This window comes from Sebastes fasciatus, chromosome 2 (assembly GCF_043250625.1).
Source record: "Sebastes fasciatus isolate fSebFas1 chromosome 2, fSebFas1.pri, whole genome shotgun sequence".
Classification (NCBI taxonomy): Eukaryota; Metazoa; Chordata; class Actinopteri; order Perciformes; family Sebastidae; genus Sebastes; species Sebastes fasciatus.
Window position 1 is genome coordinate 8,837,126 of NC_133796.1, and position 22,286 is coordinate 8,859,411.

Below are 22,286 nucleotides of genomic sequence, written 5' to 3' on the forward strand. Positions count from 1 at the left end.
GCAGCCCACAAATGGCACAATAGGCCTTTTAGACCGAAGACACTTTGAGCTGTTACAGTAAAAAAAGGCACAGGGGTAATACAAATAAAATGCTAATTCCATTCAGCTGCCCCGGGTTTAAGGGTCCTAGTGTAGTGCCTGCTGGCTCACTGTCACACTGTCACATTGTCATGGCTTAGTGGGGACGGAGCAATCATTAATGAAGTATTTTACCGCTGGAAAGATGGTCTTTCCATAAAACTAGGCTGTCTATGAAGTAGAAAGGTGTAAATGTTTTTTTTAATTGATGCTACATGACTGTTAACACCTTTTTTTATGTTAACGTTTTCCTATTATGACAAGACAAAATGTCTGTGGTGAAGAAAAGTCCTGTTTTTGAGTTATAAATGCGTGTATTCTTTGTAAAGACCAAGACAATTTAAGACTGGGCTGCCCCCTCTTAATCGATTAGTCGATTAATCGGTTGTTTTGGTCTTAGTCGACGGGTCATTTTTATGTTTTTTTCATGCTGAATGACTTATTTCTAAGAAACTTATGGTCACATCTCTGGTATACACAAGATTTAAAGTGCTTTAAGTAAAAAAAAAACGGTTTTACAGATCTGTCGATTAAATCAACTAATCAATTAGATGACAAAATCTTAATAGTGTTAGTCGACTAAGAATTTCTTTGGTCGAGGAAAACCCTACACTCATGATTTTTTTTTTTTTTGGGAGGTTTTGTCATCTAATCACACTTAACATAACATGCTGTCATAGCAGCCAATATGAAACTGCTTCTGACTACAATTAAAGTGATATGGAGAGTAGTGTGCAAACAACTTATTGACCTTAAATACGATAAGCTTTGAATGGGCACCGTGAGTGATATTCACGGACCAATCACTTAATGTAATTTGGTTGTCATTCTAGGAACAGTTGACTTTGCTAAAATAAGATAATTTCCTTGTTAGAAAGTAATTTTTTTACAGGCACAGGTTCACTTTGGAAAGTTTTTTTTGTTTACACAAGGACTTCCCTCTGCCATTAGATAGTAGTGGATGTTGGCAACATTTCATTACTGTGTTGTTGTGGAATTTCCCTCCGCACAGAAAATCAATATCACAGAGAGTTGCATTAAAATGTCAGTGTTGCAGGAATGATGTCCAATGTTGTTACGTCGAGGAGCAACATGTATTGAAATGGAATTTTTGCAGTTTATTCCTGTAAATTATGCACAGCATTAAAAAGCTGTAATAGTTTATATTGGTTTTCATACTCATAGTTCTTCTGTATTCCCTTTTCTTCATAGTTTACACCGACTTAAGACATTCAGTGGAAGTCTAGCCATAGAATCAATTCATTTATTCAGATAAGATATTTGTTGCATCACCTTGTGATGACTTTAGGAAGGCGGTGTCTGCTTTATCTCATCTTTATTCAGTCTCTATTTCTCTGTGTTTCTGTTCACCTCCTCTTTGCCTCTCAATTCATTTTCATTAACCTGAATAAATGTAATAGACAAATTGTACATACTAGAAAAGATTAACAAAGCATTATATATAATAAAATCATCATATAAATGTTGGACAGTTAACAATAATTGGCTTGCACACAATAGTAACTGCAGTGTTTAGCCACACATACAACCCCCAACACACACAGTACTTATACATAATACATATGTTGCTCTCTGTGGCTCAATCCTTGTATCTCTCTCACCCTCTCTCTCTCTCTCCCTGTCCCTCTCTTTCTCATAAATCACTAATGCTGGTATCAGCAGGCAACAGTTTCCCACTGCACAGAATCACATCTGCTCCCACACACACACACACACACACACACACACACACACTAATATGCTTATCTCCTCTTCTTTCTCCCCTGACCTCTGTAAAGGGCACCACACACCGATGGCATTCGATGTGCATCAAAACACTCTCACCCATTGTTTTCTATAAAAGCCAATATATCGGCATCATCAACACGCAAGTAAACCAGAGATGACGTGTCATCATGTCAGAATATGTTGCAGCACTACTTCCCGCCTTAAAAGCAACAATCCCTTGACTGCTTCCTCTGTCAGTTCAGTGCATCGGTGTACGCTACGACCATCAAATGACGCGGGCTGAGTTTGTTTATACGAAAGGTTCACAAGACTACTAAAGAATTTAATCAATTACAGCTAAAACGAGTAGACAATTAAACAAAAGATATGTCAGTCGACAGACATTTAGTCTGCAACGATTTTGAAAATCAACATTCGACAATCAATGTTAAGCTTTAGATGTTTCCAGCTTCTCAAATGTGAGGATTATGTACTTTTAATATCTCTGGGTATTTGACTGCTGGTCGGACAAATAAAGCCTTTTGGAGACAACACCTTGTGTTCTGGGAAATTGCGATGGGCATCTTTCACAATTTTCACTTTTATAGACAATTGATTCATTAATTGAGAATATAATCAGCAGATTAATTGATAATGAAAATAATTGCTGGTTGCAGCACTAAAATTAATTGGTGCTAAAACGATGTGTCAATTAATTAACTTAGTTTATTGACAGAAAATTAATAGTCAACAATTTTAACAGTCAATAAATTGTTCAAGTACATTTTTAAGGAAAAGACAAAACATTCATTGGTTCCAGCTTTTCTTAAATGTGAGGATTTGTTACTTAACTGTTGGTTGAATATAAGTAATTGAACAATGTCACCTTGGACTCTGGGAATCAACAAATAATTGATAATCCATAATGAAAATAATCATGACACTGATCATTTTACTTCATTAAACTCTGCTATATCTATCTATCTAAGCTGGGGGTGTCAGCCAACTGCATGTAAAACAGCACCAAATAAACTGCTTTTAAACATATATTATGTTTTCAATTTTCAGTGTGTTACATGAGCAAAGTGAAAAACAGAATTAAAGAAAATTACATCCATTTAATCATCACATTTTCAGTTTGTTTTTGTTGTTTTGTCACTGAATGTTATCATTTATTATAAATGACTTTAAATTATCCATACAGACTGATGCTGTGAATGTTGGGGCTGTTTAGAATTTGGCAGCTTCCAGCATGTGCTAGAAAATAAATGCATTTATGCAGCGAAGTGCTTGCACATGTATGTGCTTCTCATGTTTATGCACAAGCATAGAAGCACCCAAAAGCCGTCCTTGGTGAGCGCTTTTCTACGGTCCATTTAATGCCCCATCAACCTTGGTATTGCATAGAACAAGTACAGAACCATTATGTTAACCGTTAAACACCTGTTCTCTATTTTGTGTCTCACCCAACTCTCTCGTTTTTTCTCTCTCTCCCTACATAATGGTCGTTATCTCAGGATGGGAACTTCACCAAAGAAGACGTCATGCCAGCAGATCCACCAGTGAAAACTGTGGGACAGTCCTCCTTTGCCGACTTCGGTGAGCATGCAAGAGATTTGTCATTTGCTGTCATTTTTTGACGAACCTTGTGTTTTTGTGTGTGATTGTGATAGAGTAGCACAGAGATCCCTTTCAAACCTGGCACCGGTATATAATGTGGGGATTTCAATTGTAATTGGACGGACTCTAAAACACAGGAAGTCAGTGTGTGAATGCACTCAAGATGCTTAGAAAAACCTCTGAAAATCGTCTGAGTTGTACTGGGCCAGATTACACTCAAAAGTGTCTTGCCCTTGTGTGCATGAGTGTGCGTGCATGTGCGTGTGTGTATGTGTGTGTGTATGTGTGTGTGTGGCAGATCCATTCCTTTCCTAAGTCCTTTAAGCTCCCTCTGCATTTGAAGCTGTGTTGCTTCAAAGGCTTCCGAATAGGACTGACTGGTCTTTTTGGTTTTGGCATTTTCACTACAGCTCTCTCATCACAAAACTTTCTTTCCCTACACACACACACACACACACACACACACACACACACCCCTTACCAGACAGACTAATCTCACGCGTGCACGCACTGTTGCAAACACACACACACTCCCACACAACACACTCAATCCCACATAGAGGCAGATTTTTTGTGAACATCTTATCCCCTTAAACAATCTTGGCCAGTAGTATCCATTGTTCAGCTCAGCTTTACATTTATCCTCAGCAAATCTCCGCTTGCTCTCTGTCTCTAATCTCCAGGCTGCAGCCCGTGCCCCTCAAAGTGGCCCCTGGTCGCTCTCGTCAGAGCCACCACCTCAGCAGCCAGGGGAGGGGAGGGGGGGAGATGTGGTGGCTACTTGGTCCTTGTTTTAGAAGCTAAATACCATTTGGATTTACAGTCCGATGGTGTATCAGGGTAAAGTAAAGTGAGGAATTTATTGATGGAAAACTGTATGAGTAATATTCCTCCTTCTCTCTTCTTCTGTTGTCGAGTTTTCCCAGAACTCTCCTCTGTTCCTCCAGCTGCTATACGGTAGCTGGTCAGCTGCCAGAAGTAGAAGCAACTCTGAATGTAAATGTGAATATCTCCGAGCACATACTACTCAGTATGCTGTTCTGGATGAATAAACAGTCTTCCAGAGTCTAAAGCCAAATGTAAGCTATTCTTAGCTTTAATGTGAGACTGCGTAACCTTTGATGAACAGCGCCCACAGTTATCAAAAGTGGCAATTCATGGATGATTGAATACCCTTATACTTTCATTGAAATGTTTATTTGTGGCGTTTTCGGACCAAACGGGGACTCACTGAGAGGAACTCCCCTGAAAACGGCATACCTTCAAGGACTTTTTTCTGTTTGCATTTGCACGGCTAATAGCAACACTTAAGTGACTCGCACGCATCTCCAGCTGGGAGATCGGCGAGTTCACTACGTTCCACAAGCTCTCTTAGCTTCTTTAGTAACATAAGAATAAGGGCTGTCAAAGTTAACGCAATTTGTTTTAACGCCACTAATTTCTTTATCCCGATAACTAGACTTGCAACTTTCGCGATTAACTATGGACAATCATGCAATTAATCATGATTAAATATTTTAATCAATTGACAGCCCTAATAAAAATGAATAAAAAAAAACTGTTACATGCCATAATCATATAAACACAAGCAAAATAGCCATTACAAAGTACCTTTTGCGATACTACTGGGTTAGCCTTTGTGCTACTAGGTTAGCGTTTGTGCTTCTGGGTTAGCTCACTGAGCAGCAAGTCTCACTCGTTCTTTGGCTCAGTAAGTCTGTTGTTTACACGGCTTATGGGTTTAAAAAAAAAATGCTGGTTGCCTATTGGCTCATGTGTTCGACCAATCAACTGCGTCACTCATGGTTCATCTTGTCCTTGGAAAGTACAGTACCTACTCTGAAATATGAGTTAAAAAAGTCCCTCAAAACGGCATTTTAAGAACTACGATCGTTCCTAGTTCTTGCTGTGTGGATGCAATAAAAATGTGAGTCTTGAAACTAAATTCTTGGAGCAATGAAAAAGTTCCTCTGGTCCAAAAAGGCCTGTAGTGAGCACAGAATGCAAGTAGAAAAGAGTCATAAAGTCAGCAAACTGACTCAGTAATGTTACAGCAGTATCACAGAAGTGACACAACAATGTGTATCTAAAGTTTGCTTTCATTAGCTATCATTATCCACCATCAGCTAATGGTCATACCAGACCAAGTAAAGGCCCGATCACAACAGAAAGTGGCACAGAAAAATTCATGTGTGCAGAAAATGCATCATTTCCTGTGAACCAAAGGACTTGTTTCCCCAGGGAAGACCAGGCAAGGAATATTAAATCATCTGGCAATACAGAACTATAGACTATATGAAACTGGTATTACTTTCATTATGTCTTAAAATATTTAAAATCAGATTTGATATCCCTACAGTGTTTGTGGTTTGTAGCATTTATTTTTCAGTTGTTTTTCCTCTTCTTACATTAAGAGCCTTTTCTTTTTTTTCATTTTTCCAGTGTGACCTTATCACTCAGATTGAGCTATGTGCCGCCGTTAGCTGTGTAATGTTCGATGCATTTTTAATTAACTTTCAGTGTGTGTGTGGCACATGAACTCACACACACAAATACACACACAAGTGTGCACACATAGCTTCACACTGATAAACACATCCTCAATGGCAAGATTAATCTGTTAATCTCATTGCAGATAGGGGTGTCCATCAAATATTTAGTGAACAAACTTCCCCTTCCCAAATTGGCAATAATGTATGAGCCAGAGGGGAAATGACCTATATGCTGTGTGTATGCGTGCGTAACAAGGGAATCTGTCTCACAATGTGTGTTTGTGTAATTTGCTGGCAAATGTGTGTGTGTGTTTAATTCATCATCTCTAGGGGCGGCGACCTTTTTTTGTTTAAATCTCCAGCTTATCTCGACAAAAACTTTTTCATTTCTTTAATCTCTTTCTCTTTTTTTTTCCGCCTTCCTCCTTCGGCTCGGAAATGTCACTTCAAGACGTTGCCCTCGTTAGCTGGGGATTGAAGCCTTTGAGGGTCACGCTTCTAATAATCTGCCAAATTCCGGGAGAGAGATGCCTCGCAGGATAGAACGTCTCTTATTTTTGTCCCGTTTTGTCTGCTTCGCTCAGCCCCTCCTCGGCTGTCGCCGTCTATCTTCATTGCTCTTGATCTACTGTATATCTGCTATCTATGGCTTACTCGCTTTTCATGCTGGTGTTCCTTCTCCTCCCTCTATTCTTCATCGAAACAGCTTTTGGTGTCACTCTTCTTATGCTGTTGGCGTACGGATATGTAGTGACCCACTATCACGATCTCTATCCTTATAAGTCCCTTTCTTTTTCCAGGAGTTTTCATAAAAGCTTCACTTTGCGTAAGAGATTAGTGTTTTACAATATATAGAACAATAATATCCACCATTATTTAAAGGAATTCTAATCTGGTGTGATAAGCAATAGTTGAATAGATTATTACAGTTGAGGCTGGATTACATCAGTCTTTGATTTGAAACAGTCATTATCTCTCAGTCCTTTTCTGTCTTTTTCTGTATATTTAACTCTCTTATTGTCAGGCAGAGACAAAAGGAGAAGCTCCCTGCCAACAGTGGAGTCAGTGTTTGTTATAAAATCAATGGGGCTGAATGGGAGACTCAGTATGAGTCAGAGGAGACATGGCTCTGAGAAGAGTTGCACACAAAACTAAAAGAGAACCTGCACTCAAAAAAACTAAAAACTTTAAATATTTTAATGCAACAAGTCGAAAATGGATGCATTTCAGCCTCAAGCAAGCAGTGTTCTTTCTTTTATAGTCTATTATAGTTGCAAGGATTAAGGTTGTAAGGATTGCCCGCTTGCCCGGGGCCAGTAAAATGCCATGTTGGGCTAGTAAATCTAGCAACTCACTTGCCCGATGCGGCAAGTGGTAAAAAAGAATTAAACTAGGGCTGTCAAAGTTGCGCAACGCAAATTCATTTTAAAGCCACTAATTTCTTTAACGCATTAACGCAACTTGCAGTCTCCCCTTTACAGACATTCCCACTTTATGATAATCACATGTAGTTTTGGGCAAGTCATAGTTAAGTCAGCACACTGACAGCTGATTAATCGTGGTTAACTAGGGACAATCATGCGATTAATCGTGATTAAATATTTTAATCAATTGACAGCCCTAAATGTATCCTTTTTTTTTCGGCGCTGATGCTGGCAGTAGCCATCTCGCTTCCTTCTCATTTGTGTTGAGAGTTGGACGTGTGCAGCACCGGTCGGGTACTCATGATAAAATGGCGGCGGAGAAAGACCAAGTTTGTGAGCTGAAGCTCAAGTGACAATTTCAGTTATCCTTGAAACAGGAGTTGAGTTGGGTGGCGTTAGAGGATGCGGGCGAAACTTCAGATTATTTTACTTAAATAAAGATTAAACATGACAATTAACTTTAGTCTTTGTCATTATTTGATAAAAGCGAATATATAAATAAAACAATCTCCATAGGGGCAGGTAAAAATGTACTCAGGGAAAGTAGATTTCTGACCCATTTGCCCAACCAAGAAAGTGAAGAAAAACACATTTACGTTGAACCTTGAGTTGTAAGAGAAATGCAGATGTGCGGAGGTGGATGATGTAGAGAGGGAGGAGGAGGAGATGGCAGGGAGGATAACGAAGGAATGAAGGGAAAGAGGAGGAGATAGAGCAGCATTGCATCCCTGTGTGATCTGAAGTGGGAATTATTTCCATCACACTGTCAACTCTTACGTTCTTTCTACCTCTACCTTTCCCCATCCGTCTACCACTACATTTTTCTTTGCATCTATATGTCAACATTCCTATAAATGTTTTAATATATGATGATATAAGTCGACTTCAGCGATGCTAATTATAAAGCACCTGATTTAAAAAACGAAAGAAACTGATGCTGACTGTCACTGGCTTCTGAGTGTTCGCAGTACAAGGCTGTTGGATACGTTGCTGGCAGGCTGCAGCTCTGCCTGCTCTCTCCCACAATATAAAGTTAAGCTTTATCTAGGAATCCATCTGGGAGAGCTCATTCAGTAAGCTGCAGCAGCTTCAGATTTACATAAATATGTATCCATATAGTTGTCATATGTATTTAGGAAAGAAGAAGAAGAATGTTTATAACACTCCAGTCATAAAATGTGTCCTCTTTATGGCGCTATATTTGGTAATATCTGCCTTTTTCTTCAGCTTAATTGTGATGTAACCTGATCTGAGTCATGTACTGTACCTGGTGAGGGTTTCCCTTTTGGGTCTGTCCTAAATCTAATTGAATCGGAGTCTGTCTTGAGATTTAGTAGCTAAATAAGGAGTGCTGTCCTGGGGTCTTCAGTGGCAGGAAGGTGTTTCTACGGATGCACTGATCTGATATGGTGTTGATTCTAACTCAAGTAGGTGTCATTAGGTGTCTTGACAATGGAGCCAATCAGTTCAATTCTATGTTTACGTCTGATTACATGTGAGCGTATTACGTCATGCATCAGCGGCACGCCGGTAAACTGCATAGCAGAGGAAGCTAACAATTATAATCAGACCTCTTTTTTCGCACTGTTGCATGGAAATCAGAAAAAAAATAAATAGAAATAGACCCATTTTGTACGTCGTTAAGCTAGTCTTACGGATGAACCTGGCTGGCCTGTGTCACCAACACTGGGTTTTATCTCAATTTTTGATCTAACATAGACAGAGATTTATCACTTTCAGGCAATTGAATAGGACATGTATGTAAATTGTATTTGAATTGAACCCTTCAGAATCCAAAAAATATATAGTATTTTTCTCTTTTGCCTCTCCCTCTCTTTTTGCCACATCTCAGATACAGGCCTGACCTTCCCACTGGACACACACACAGGCCCAACATGATAAATGCTGTGAACACCAAACAGGAACAATTCATTTGGATCCATGCACTCTGTGTGTTTTACCAATTTGCTGAATGTCATGTGTCTGAGTAGCTTCCACAAGCAGAACACATTGGCCTGAACCTGAGCCGTGTGTGTGTGTGTGTGTGTGTGTGTGTGCATGTTCATGCGCGCGTGTATGCTCACGGATGCATACGGGAATCCGTCCACACGTTCGTGTTTGTGTGCTAGCAGTTCTGTTTCCAGCACTAGACTCTTAATAGATGCACAGCATATGCCAGACAAAACAGGCCATCTGCCTTATCACTGAGGTAATTGCATTTTTCAAAGTGACAGCGGCCGATGCATAATTCATCATTAGGTAAAGCACAACGATGTCCCACAACCAAGTGTGTCAGCTAGCGTCACTGCAGGTAGGATGAAGGGGGGCTGCGCTGCGACCAGCGGCTCACTAAGATAGGGAGATTTTTCAGACAGCGAGACAGGAATGTGTTTGGAGGTGATATTTAAAATCAGAAAGGCTGTCATGCTGCGTGTGTATGTCTGCGTGAGAGAGAGAGAGTGTGTGTGTGTGTGTGTGTGTGCGCGTGCAGGTAAGTCAGCATGTTAACAGGACAGCCTATTTCTCTCTGCTCTCCCCTCAGGCGTTCTTTCTCCACTCATCTTATTATATTGTGTTACATCCAACCTCTCCTCCTCTCCCTCTTTTCTGCCTCAACCACTGCATACCTTTCACACTAGTTTTCATTTTAACCTTCATTTCCTTTTGTATCTTTTTTTTTTTTTCTTTCACTGGCTGTTTTGTCGTGTTTTCAAGTCGATTACTCTGCTTTCTGACTTGTTTCACTTTTTTCGGTCGCACATTCTTCATCATTTTGTCTCTCAGTCTCTGACTACTGCAGAAATGGGTACACCTGTAAAACAGAGGTGCTGGAGTCCTGCTCGGCTACTCCAGATCAGAGCCAGTTGTGTGAGCGGTATCGCATAACAACATGCATCTGTGTTTATGTGAAAGACATCCCTCCGGACCATTAATGAGTAAAAATGCGGCAATGGGATACATAAAATCTCCCTAATCAAGCACCATTTTGTGATATCCTGGCATTTAGAAATATCAGAATCCATATGCAAATGATTGAGTCTCCCGGGTTTCCAAGTTCAGATATTAATTTGCATATTTTAATATGCAATTTAATGCAAATTGCAAAGTACATCTGACACAAAAGTGTCCTTCATTGAAGGTAAAACCTACTTTCTTATTCTTACAATATCCGCTGCGCAGTAATTATGCATAAGTAGTACTCTCAATTATGAGGACCCACCCACAGTGATCTTCACACTAATTAGCACTTAATTTTTGAATACATTTAAAAACGTTGCATGGTGTGTATTGAGAGGGAAATCCACAACTTCAATTTTGTGTTTGCATTCACCATTGTAATATAGCAGAGGTTTTCAGGCACACCTCCCCAGGGAGGCACGGGAGAGTTGAAGTAGGGGCCACTGAGGGAGAGACGAGAGGAACAGATACTGCATGAGGTGAAAGGGACAGGTAGTGAATGCCAGCCTCGTCTAAAAACAAAGTTAGTTATTGTAGTTTGGCTCACAGCAGTGGCTGTGAGTCACAGCTCATGGAGGCAATTAAGTTACTTTGAATCCCTTATTGCTGCTACTGATTGCTGCAATTTGCGTCACAATTCATACTCATAACCAGGAATCATATAAGGGCCCGATCAGACTGAGCGCTTTTTGCAGGTTATAAAATGCGAGGCACACAGCACTGCCTTTTTTGTTGAAGTCATACGACTTAAAGAAAGCGCAGCTTGCTGTACCTTTGATTTCTTTTAGATAGTTAGTTAGTTAGCTAGTTAGCAGCAAGTTACCTTATCTAGTGACTAAACATCTGCATGAATAATAGACAGGCAGAGGACGCTGGCTCTGATTGAGTGTGAGAGGCTGTTCTCAAATAGTACCACTCAGAGAGCATCCAGTACGACCAGTTAACATTAGCTATCAGCTGCAAGCTGCAAGCTGACAATGCTGACGGCTCACTGTTGATAGGTTATGTTAACTAGCTAAGAAGTATAACGTTAACAAATGGGTTGCGCTAGCTTTCTGTAAGCAAAGTTTGTTTCATCGAGCTATATGTCGCCAGCACAAAAGGCCCGTCTCTAAATTCATCAGATTAGAGAACAGGGAAAAAAACACAAATGATATCGGTTACTTTTCGAGGCGTTCAGGGTGCTCCTGGAAAAACGCGAGCTCTGTCTGATCGGGGCCTAACTCAGTTCAATGTATCATGATATACATATTATTCGATTTTGTGTGACTTGTGCTTCCCGCAAATATCATTTTCTCCGCCCATAGCGAATAATAAGCCCGTTCTCATTCCCAGGGCGCAAAGTACCTACACTTTGTCACGGCCGTCGGTGTTCGAAGTTAGAATAAATGTCCATAAATTGGCTTAGAAATCATAGAAAAAAAGAGCCTCCATATAACTCCAGGACCTGCCTGAGAATCATCATCTTTTTAAGTTTTCTTCAGTGTCGAAGTAATCCAGTGGATCTGTTCATCCATGGGTACATTGCAAACCGGAACTGCTACTATCCTACTTTTAATGGCGCCAATTTGACAAAATAGAAACAAACATAGTCTAAAATAAGGCTCAAGTTGTAGCCCACAACTAACTAACTGACTCCCTGGCAACATTACTTCCTGTTTACAGTCCTCAAAGCTCTCAAATTATGGGAACTGTAGTTCCAAAACTTTGAGCATGATTATCCCCAAAATCAAAGTAAGACAAAGAATAATAATAGAAGTTACAAAACCCATGAAAACTACCAGTAGTCTTCATTTTGTCTGAGGGGCGCCACAGTGTCAGACTTTGAAATCCCCTGCAGTCTGAGATCACAGTGCTTTCACAATCTCTATATTCCAGAAGATGTTTTGTCTCGACTAAATTTTATTTAAACCTTAAATGAGCGTGATTGATGACTGTGTACATGTGCCCATTTTGTAAGATGTGAAGCTTTACCTTTACAACTTGCAGATGAATGAAATCCAACTCGATATATACAGTATGCAATGGGACAATTTAGATTTTTGATTTACAATACATGCTGAGTCAACGTTTTTCTGCAGAAATGAATGTTCAGTTAATGTAGATGCACTCCTTTGACTTCAGACCAGTGTAAGTGGGTTCCAAACTCGAGAGATATTAAAGCCAAGGAGCTCTTTTTTAAATGAATCAGTGCTTATGGAGGCATAAATAATAAGAACATGTCTGGTGAAAGACTTTTCCAAGTTTTGTGGGTCTATAGGATTTATGTATTTTGCTGTTTTTTTAAACCTGTGTTTTTATGATTCATTGACCTACATCATATCACACATATTTCTCCCCCTCTATTACACTTTTAGCGCACACAATTGCAGAAAGCACACAGATCTCTATCAGATCATGGGGTTTGTAATGAGACATAGTCTTCTGGCAGCATGCGCGTTTGTGCGTGTGCATATTGTGATTTGCATTGTTATTGGTGTTGTGTTGTACTCTGAATGCCAATGTGTCACAATGCACATCTGCGCTGTCTCTGTATATTGTGTCTCTCTCTCTCTCTCTCTCTCTGTCATCTTGTTGTCTTTACACATCTCCTCCTCTGTTTTCTCTCCGTTCCTCTGCCTCCGTCCTTCCCGGGCCTCCCCTCTTCGTTTCAACCCACACCTGCAGTTTCCTGCCTCTGAGCGTCTCTCAGCCAATCTCCATCACGCCACGCATTGTCAGCGGGACTGAGAGATGAAAAGCGGGAGGGAGGGAGGGAGGGAGGGAGAAAATGATGGTGAATAAAGAGGAGAAGAGATGGACAGAGAGACCGAGGCATTAAGACTGAGTAGGGAGTAATAGGGGAGAGATTGACTGACAGAGAAGTTAGCTAGAAGAGGAGGAAGAGAGGGGAGATGTGTGAAGGAGAGCATAACGGGAATAAAAGAGAGACAGATGAATAGATAGATGAAAGAAGGTTTTCATGGAGGTAAGGACAGGTGGGACAGAGGGAAGGAACGTCACTGCGGGTGTGTTTGTGTAGCAGAACTGACGGTAAACACCGGAGACAGAATGGCGAGTGACAACCTCAGTAGGACTGAATTAGCACTCATTTTCTCTCTCTCTCTCTCTCTCTCTCTCTCTCTCTCTCTCTCTCTCTCTCTCTCTCTCTGCCTACTTCTTTGTTTCTCTCCTTACAGTACCTCACCATCTACACAACTACCTACACTGCAAAGCATGCACTCAGGATTTCAGTTTGTTTTCATTACACCCACACTAATGCAACTAATTACACAGCAATGCCCATATCGAAATGTATTTTCTTGAAAAAAAGATTACTGTTTTGGTTCCAACCATGACATCATGTTGAGCATTAGATATTTGCAGTACTCCTGCCGCCTCTGCCTGGATGTGGGCTAACTGATGCTCCATTTAGAATTTAGACAGATTGCAAGTTTGCAAAATTGTGTTGAAACAATTAAAGTATTGCACTTTCATAAAGTTGGGAGCTTTACTGACTTAAAAAAAAAAATGGTCAAAATGGATGCAGCAGAGATATTTGCTGACTTTTAGTCCCTGGTATAGGTGGAGCTCCAAAAACACTGAATGGCGTCTTTCAAACGCCATCAAATTTTTACAAGCTGAGTAGTGCTCCACATGGCAGGTAAATTAATCTCTAGGTGTAAAGTGGCCCTTAATTGATAAGTCAATAGACATAGAATTAATTAATGACGGGTTTGATAACCGTTAACATATTTAGTAAACACTAAAGATTAAACCTGCAGTAGGCAGAATATTTTTGGCATCGTTGGGCAAAAATTCCATAATAACCTTTCAGCATATTGTAATTCAAGTGTTCTGAGAGAAAACTAGACTTCTGCACCTCCTCATGGCTCTGTTTACAGGCTTTAGAAAATCTAGCCCCTGACGGTAGACTTTGGTCAGTCACAGGTCATTTTGGAAAGGCTATACAGCTCGGCTCTGACTGGTTGTTTTCCTCCAGTCTGTGAAATCCTGCAGATGCCATTAGGAGCACCGAAAGAACACCGGAGGACACAGAAGCACATGATTCTTTTCAGATTACCTGTCTCATGTACTACTGTCAGGATATAGTGACCGTTTTATTTTTTTTAATCCTATTTGCTCCAACTTGCCTACTTCAGCTTTAAGTGGTCAAAACTTTCCAAGTATGAGTATTAGCTGGCTTCCATTCATTTCATACCATTGCAAATTGAATATTTCAGTTTTTTTTACTGTTGGCCAGACAATATCAGCAGTTTTAAGACATCACGTCAGGCTCTGGAAATTTGAGGTGGTAAGTTGTAATTACTCTAATGTACTAAATAATGAATCATCTGATCCAAAAATCTGTAGATATAATACATTACAAAAAAATATTGTTAGTTGCAGCCCAAGTGTGAAATTGGATGTAAACTTGGCATTTCATTATTACATTGTGTGCCACCTTTAAATTATGTGAAACACTGCCTTGAAAATGGACACAATATGAAATTAATTAACAGCAGTGTACCTTTCATATCCACCATTAACCCTTTCTCTGTTTCTCTGGCCACACATATTTTCACTTTATGCTGATTTAAAGGAAATCGACTAGAAACAGTGCATTTTAAAACTCTATACTCTTTCTTCGCCGCCCACATATGTAGTTTTGACCTATGTTTTACTTTTTGTTTCTTGCATTTTTCATAGTTCCTGGTAATGACTGGTATCATGACATTACAGATCAAGATATGATGGTTTGTGTCAGCATTTTTGTGATGTTTCTATCCATATTTTCTTTAGCATTTTAAATATGTGTTTTCATCAAGGAGAATATTTAAAAACAAATTAATCTAACTTTGGAAACACATACAATGACTTTGTCAATCTCAGACATTTTTCCTATATGATTTTAAATCTTGAACTTGTTGACTTATTATCTTTAGCAGTGTATTTCTTATCTGTCTCACTTTTTCTCTCTTTTTCTGCCTCTCGCCCAGTTGCCCCCGACAACCACATTCAGCTTCTCCTCCTCCCCTGCTTTGCACTGTCATTCATCATCCGTGTCATTCAGTTTTCCCTTCCACATGGCACAACATCTGTTTGGGAGTGTTGCACTTGCCCTGTTGAAAAAAAAAAAAGGATTCAAGATAAACTGTGCGATGAGAGAAGTCTGGAAGCAGTTTCCTCTCTTTATGTCTGGTGTTAATTTACGTGTCAACCTCTGAACACAGAGTGCATCGTCTTTATAATAGCCAAATCTCAAAAGCTTTATTTCCCGTGTCTTTTTATTACACAGCACTGAAACGTTTTCTAAAATGTTGGCATGTTCCTTTAATCGTCACCTTTTTTTGTTTGATTTTTTGCATGTTTAGAAACCTTTCTCGCAGACTTGTTATAGCAAGAAAAGTGTGAAAGTAATAACGTTAATGATGGGCTTACTCAATTGAGGTGTCCCAGTAAGCCACGACAAGTTTAAGGACTAAAGGTGTCACTTGCATGTAATAAAACTGAGAATAACAACTAGTGTTTAATAAACAAACAAGTCAAAAAATCCTCGAAGAGGGATCCCTTCTCTGTTGCTCCTCCCGAGGTTTCTTTCATATTTTCCCTGTTAAAGGGAGGTCAAACGGGAGATGGTGTCAGAGGATGCTGTAAAGACTGTAAAGCCCCTCATGACAAATATAGGATTTATGATAGACTTTAGACTTTATTGTCCCACAAGGGGGAATTCTTTTTCACAGCACTGTACTTGTCAGACACCAAAACATACAACAGCACACAGTAACACAGCGACAACAATACAACAGTGACAACAACAGAAAATGAGGACAGCAGTACACACTTAGGCCTGTTCAGTAACGCCTGTTGTTTATGACTGCCGGTATCAGGCTTTTCCCAAAGCGAGCCCTATTGCACCTCCGTGTTCTGTACCAGTGCCCGATATTAGGCTATATAAATAAAATTGACTTGACTTGATGTAAATATTTTGTGCAATAATCAGAACTGCAACTAACAAAGATTTTCATTAATGTACTGATTCATTTTGGATTAATTGTTTGGTTTAAAGAATATCAGCAAATAGAAAAATAAATGTTGCTCACAAGTAACCAAAGCCCACTGTGACGCCTTCAACGGTCTTGTTTTGTCTGACCAATGGTCAAAAACTTTATTCAGTTGTCTCATTGTCTCAATGTCTTCTGAGAAGCTAGACGAGTACATTTTTACCATTTTTGTTTAAAATATATATGAAATAAAATATATTGGTCATACTGTCAATCCCCAATTGCGTGCTGAAAAAACCTCGGACTGTTTCAGAGCGCATATCAGTTTGAGCAATTGTACTCGCCACACCGTGTTTAGTAACACACCACCACATGAAGAGGGATTTTATTTATGTCCAATATGTGCTTTCACTGAGGCCTCGTTTTATTCACGTTTATACTGTGTTCAATTCAATTCAAAATACTTTATCTAGAAATACAAATATGACAAATGTCTAAGAAAGACATGCACAAGGATTAATAAATAGCAAACAACAATATCCAACACCACAAAGGCACATATTCTGTAGGAAAAAAATGTAAAAGGTCAAGTGCATTTATCAGTCTATACACGAGGTAAAGTGAACATTTCTTGTACCGTGGCGTAGTGGATCTGTAATTTGATCTAGTTTGATAGCCGTGAAGCAATTCAAGGAGCGCGTGCGTGCGTGTGTGACTAAACCTGGTGCACTGAAGTCTTTGTGCTTTGAAGAGCTGTTGTTTTGATTCGGGAGGCTGTGTCTCTGGAATTATGATAATAATTAATAGCGATGAAAATCAGTGGAGAAAATGATTCTTCAAGTCAACTGACGTTATTAAAAGGCATCAAAGAGACAAGTGCTGCTTGGATGTGTGTTTGCTCGTAGGAAACGAGCAGGTGTTCCTGTGATCCGGCTCGCACGTGGGAAAAAAAACAAACAGGAACGACTTCTTTGTTGCTAGAAACTGAGCTCTGCTCAAAGTCAACTCCAGAACAAATCCGTGGCATTCTGACGGAGGGAAAATATCAAAATAGCACAGTTTTAGAAAACAAAGGATCACGCTTCCCACTGGTTCAATCCGACATTGTTGCTTCTCGATCTAATTCTCTGTGTCTGTTTTCTGGCAGATGGTGATGGCTTCCAGGACCACCTCCTCCCCGTGTGTTTGGATCCCGACTGTCAACGCAGTGCCATCTACCTGGCAAAGTCAGGCTCAAAAGAGGTACAGAACACACCATGACCACAATTTTTTGTCTAAAGGCCCCGACACACTAAGCAGACGGTCACCCATCAGACAGCTTGGGGTCGTCGGTGAGCTTCTGTCGGCCTTGTTTTTGCAGCATGTCCCGCAACGTTTCAGTAGCTGGACACGCGGTGTTGAGGTCCCGCCCACACATCCGCCAAAGCCAATCATGAGCTGAGTACTGCCACAGCTCGTTAGCGTGAGCCACCTAGCTGCCACGTTAGCACCATGGTGGCTGTTTGGCTAGAAAAACACAAGTAACCACAATATCTCTATAGCTACATTTATGATCAAATTGATACATGTTCTATTACACAGGCTGGTAACGGTTATGTAAAGTTACAGTTACATCTCCTCTTGTACAATTTCCGAGCTTCCGGCTGCACGACTACTTCACTCAGAGCAGCTGTCAATCACAGTCAATCAGGACGTCTCACCCCCTTTTTAGAGCATCAAATAACTCATTAAAACCAAACTCAGAAAAGTGAACACTTGAACATACATCAGCGTGATAAGAACTACCTAAAATGACAGAAACCATCTTTGGGAAAAATATATTTGGCCTTTTATGACCTATACTGCAGCCAGCCACCAGGGGGCGATTGAGATGTTTTGGCTTCACTTTTGGGGAGCTGTCATTTTGTCCATCTTTATATACAGTCTAGGATCTCAACCCGTACAGGTCCCAGGTCGGGTCTCGGGTCCTAGGTTTTGGGTGGACCAGTGAAGACCTCTAGCTCTCTGTACTTACCTTCTGCTCTAATCTGTCTGGGGCACAGCTTAGTTCTCTGTTACACTCCACCGATTTGTACAACACTGCTCTGCTCGACTGTGCTCTTTTCTACTAGTTCTTATTCCATGCACAGAGGAAGCATAGAAACCAAAGTTCATTGTTGGAAGGAGAGGGGACGCGTAATGGGCTCTTATTTGACCCTACCATCCAACCTAAACCTCTTCTCCAACTTTTTTTGCAGCAATTTAAAAACGTAACGCTGCTCCTGCCTTTGCTCCTTAGAGAGGTTGGTAATTGCTCTCATGACCAAAGCAGATTGTTGAAGTGAACAAATGGCCAATGCTGTCTTTTTTCCGGTGAGAACGGTCTTAATCTCACCCACTCCTTTCTCCTTTACGTTCTTTATGACTTATTAGGTCTCCTCTCCGAAGAAGCCCACCACATCACCTGCTCCGTTGCGATGCCAGAGCTCCTGTTTTTTCTCCGTACAATGGCGGTCTATTTCAGGAAGGCATTAGCCACGTGGCTCACTGCTTAGAAAGACATCGGGGCTGATCCGGCGGGTGTCACTTTGTTTGCGCAGCCATGCCAGATAGAAGTAACAGATATGCACACACACACATTCAATAATGCATAAACGCAGAAGCAAATGTATGTGCACGGCTCTTACACACACAAGTGATCACACCACCACCACCACCACCACTACCACCACCTACGTAGCATCTTGTGTGATTCTTTTCAGTTGCATCCTACCAGTTGGCAGGAGCTCCCACTCCTTTTTTCTTCCTTCCTCCGCCACCAGAGAACAAGCTTCCACTTTCTTTTTTTTCCCCCCAATCCAAAATAGAAATATTACAGGCTTATCTGCATGTCCGCCCCCACACACACATGTGAACACAAAAGACACACACACACACACACACAGCTGCGCACTCCCTGTGGACATGGCTTTTTTTTTTTGCCTGTCAGCAACAAAAAATTGTAGGAAGAAGTGAAAGGAGGAGTGTTGAAGGAAGGGGAGGGGGACTTATCTGCACTGATGGATGAAGTGAACACATGTTGGGTTCTGTGTCGCTACACATTTGAGAGACAGTCATCGCTGTCAAACAGAGAGAGAGACTGGCGGAGACGGAAGGGTGAGCACAGTGAGGAGGAAACTCTCTAAGCATCTATGCTTTCATGGAGTGGTGATAATAATATACAATCATAATGATAACCTTCTTCAACAGAAGCCAACGCACACATGCAGTTATCCACATTGCAGTATTGATGGCATCTGTTCAGCATTATTTGAGCTGTAAACACTCCACGAGCCAATAATCATGCTTGATCTTACACCACGTGTGCTGTAGGTGTGTGTGTGTGTGTGGGTGGGTGTGTGTGGCTTCATTACAGTGGAGCAGCTAGTCAGCAGATGTCTCCCCTAGAGGTACCTGCCCACTGATAATAATAGAGAAAATGAAGGTAGAGATGGAGGAAAGAGAAGAGTAAGAAAGGGAGAAAACAGAAGGAGGAAGGATAAAATGGAGAGAAATGGAAAGAAAAGAGAGCTTGATGAAGGACAGGAGGGGAATGGAAAAATAGACCTAGGGAGGGAGGTGGAAGGAAGGAAGGGAAGGTAGGTAGGGCGAAAAAGCTTCATTGCCACTTTGAGAGGAACATCCCATCAGAGGGAATGAGGGCGGGAGAAGCAGAAAAGGGGACCAGTGATATATATGCAGGCAAAGACATGATGAGATTCCTTCGGGTATGCACGGAAGTCCCGCTGAGCAGAAACTAGTGTGTGTCTATAGTTCATCTCCAAACAGCAATTCATTCCCTCCTTCCTGTGGTCTCAGCCGCAGCGCTGCCTCTACCTCTGCAGCAGCTCCGGGCCTTTGCTTCACCATATTGAAAGAAACCACATGGGGCCTTCCAACAATCTCGCTGCTTCACTCTCCGTTGTTACAGACACACACCGATATCACATTTATTATTGTACATCGCACCTCCCATTTTCTGCTCCCACATTCTGTAGCACAATTGGATATTATTTGCAGAGAATAATGTAATTGTGCGCCCCTGGGTGTTGCACATGTTGAGGACATTGTAGCAAAGAAAAGCAAACAAACATGTGACTTTGGTGTATTTTCATTAGCTGGAAGGAAAGGCCTCCTGACCGTCAGAATACATTCACAATCCAAGCCTAAACCCATCCAGGTCCACAGCATATGTGTATATTTAAAGCTGCAGTTGGTAACTTTGAGCAAATATGATTAAAGGTTATTTTTATAAAACTGTCACTATATCCTGACAGTAGTGCATGAGAGAGATAACATGTCACTGCTCCTAATGGCATTTGCAAGATCCCACCGCGCCCGACTGAGAACCAATCAATCAGAGCTGAGTAGTCTCTGGGCAGCTGTCGATCACTGCTCGCGAAATTTTTGAAGTTTGTGACCCGGCTGCCATGTTGAGCTCAAACCAAGAAACGCCCACCGGCCAGAGCAACCTTTCTCATTTTACTACTAAACAGTACACTACAAGATGTGAGAGAAATAGGCATTACAGTAACAGAATATTTATTCATATTTGACCAGCGCTGCCTAGTTTGACAGTTTGATAAGAGTTCGCAAGCTTCTCAAGCAGTGATTGACAGCTGCTTAGAGACAGCTCGGCTCTGATTGGCCGTTTTCCTTCCGTCGTGGGGAAATATTACAAATGCCATTAGAAGCACAAGGAGGAGTCAGAAGAACATGATATTTTCAGAGATTATCTTTCTCATGCACTACTGTCAGGATATAGTGACTGTTTTATAAAAATAGCTTTTTATCATATTCGCTCAAAGTTACTGACTGCAGCTTTAAGACCCTGGCTCATTTCCAGTTCAACACAGCTACAGTAAATGTATGTGGTAGAGCTGGGCAATATTACAGAATAGCATCTCAGTATTTTTAAGCCTTGATGAAATGGCTTTATAAATGGACTTTTCTAATCAGAACAATCATGTAATCCAACCATCCTTTAATAAACAGCCTCAGATTCACACAGACCATTACAAACATTCTATTACTGAATATGCTTTAGACTTCTAGTCATTTTCTGGACATAATAGCGAGTCAAACTAATCAGGGTTCCTGCTAAGTGCACTGTAACAAACTCCAAAGTACTCAACAATTAGTACATGAAGCACATCTATATGTACTTGCTTTCATTTCCCCGTAATCCCATATATTATTTCCCCTCAGATAAACACTGTCAGCACTGTTGCCGTTGTTTCACTGTTAGCACGTTAGTTCCGAGCCGTCGCCTCAGCCGTCACCATGTTGAGAGCCGTGCTGAGGCAATAGAAATGCTCCCAATCTCACATTTAGCACCTTAAAGATGAAAATCTACCCAACAATTTGAAAGATCACCCAAATCTGCCTCTTCCTGCTAGCCGGCCGGCAAAGGTTACAAGTATAAGCAGTAACCAGCAATTTCTCCCTCACAAGAAGAGATTCGATAATGAATGACGCCCATCCACGGCACTTGCTGTACCAGGAAGAATAATGTTTTTTTACAAGTTCACCAGCCCCGCCTACATAATTTACATATTGAGTTCTGATCACAATGCGGTCAGAATGAGAATGCTTAAATGTAAAAGCCCATGTTACTATTATATATCCAGATCACATGTTAATACCAGGTGTAAATGGGACCTTAAATTGTGAATGAAATCAGGAGTAGCTGAGTCTGCTTGTGTGTAGTGAAAGAACCACGATGGGACACAACTTCCTCACATAGTCCATCAGTGAGTGAGTGACCCCAAATGCCAACTGTGTGGCCACAGGCTACATCCCCTGGCTCTGTGGGTGGCACGAATTGATTAGCTTTGGGTGTGTTGTTCTGCACTGTTCTTTTGTGCTACCCATGTTAACTATATTTGATGGTGTCTGAGGACAAAAACAAAGAAATTCCAACTAATGCCAACACTATCACTGCTGGAGCTTGTACCGCCACAGCACACATGACATTTAACATT

The 22,286-nt window shown here is 40.8% G+C and overlaps 1 protein-coding gene across 1 annotated transcript in view; it reads left to right on the top strand.

Annotated features, from left to right (window-relative positions):
* Nucleotides 1–22,286, top strand: part of itfg1 (integrin alpha FG-GAP repeat containing 1) — a 171,173-nt gene that overhangs the window by 41,212 nt on the left and 107,675 nt on the right. Inside the window, exons 8-9 of the mRNA XM_074660656.1 lie at nt 3,324–3,405; nt 17,432–17,526. Of these exons, the coding sequence (XP_074516757.1) occupies nt 3,324–3,405; nt 17,432–17,526 (177 nt within the window). The remainder of the gene's footprint in view (nt 1–3,323; nt 3,406–17,431; nt 17,527–22,286) is intronic.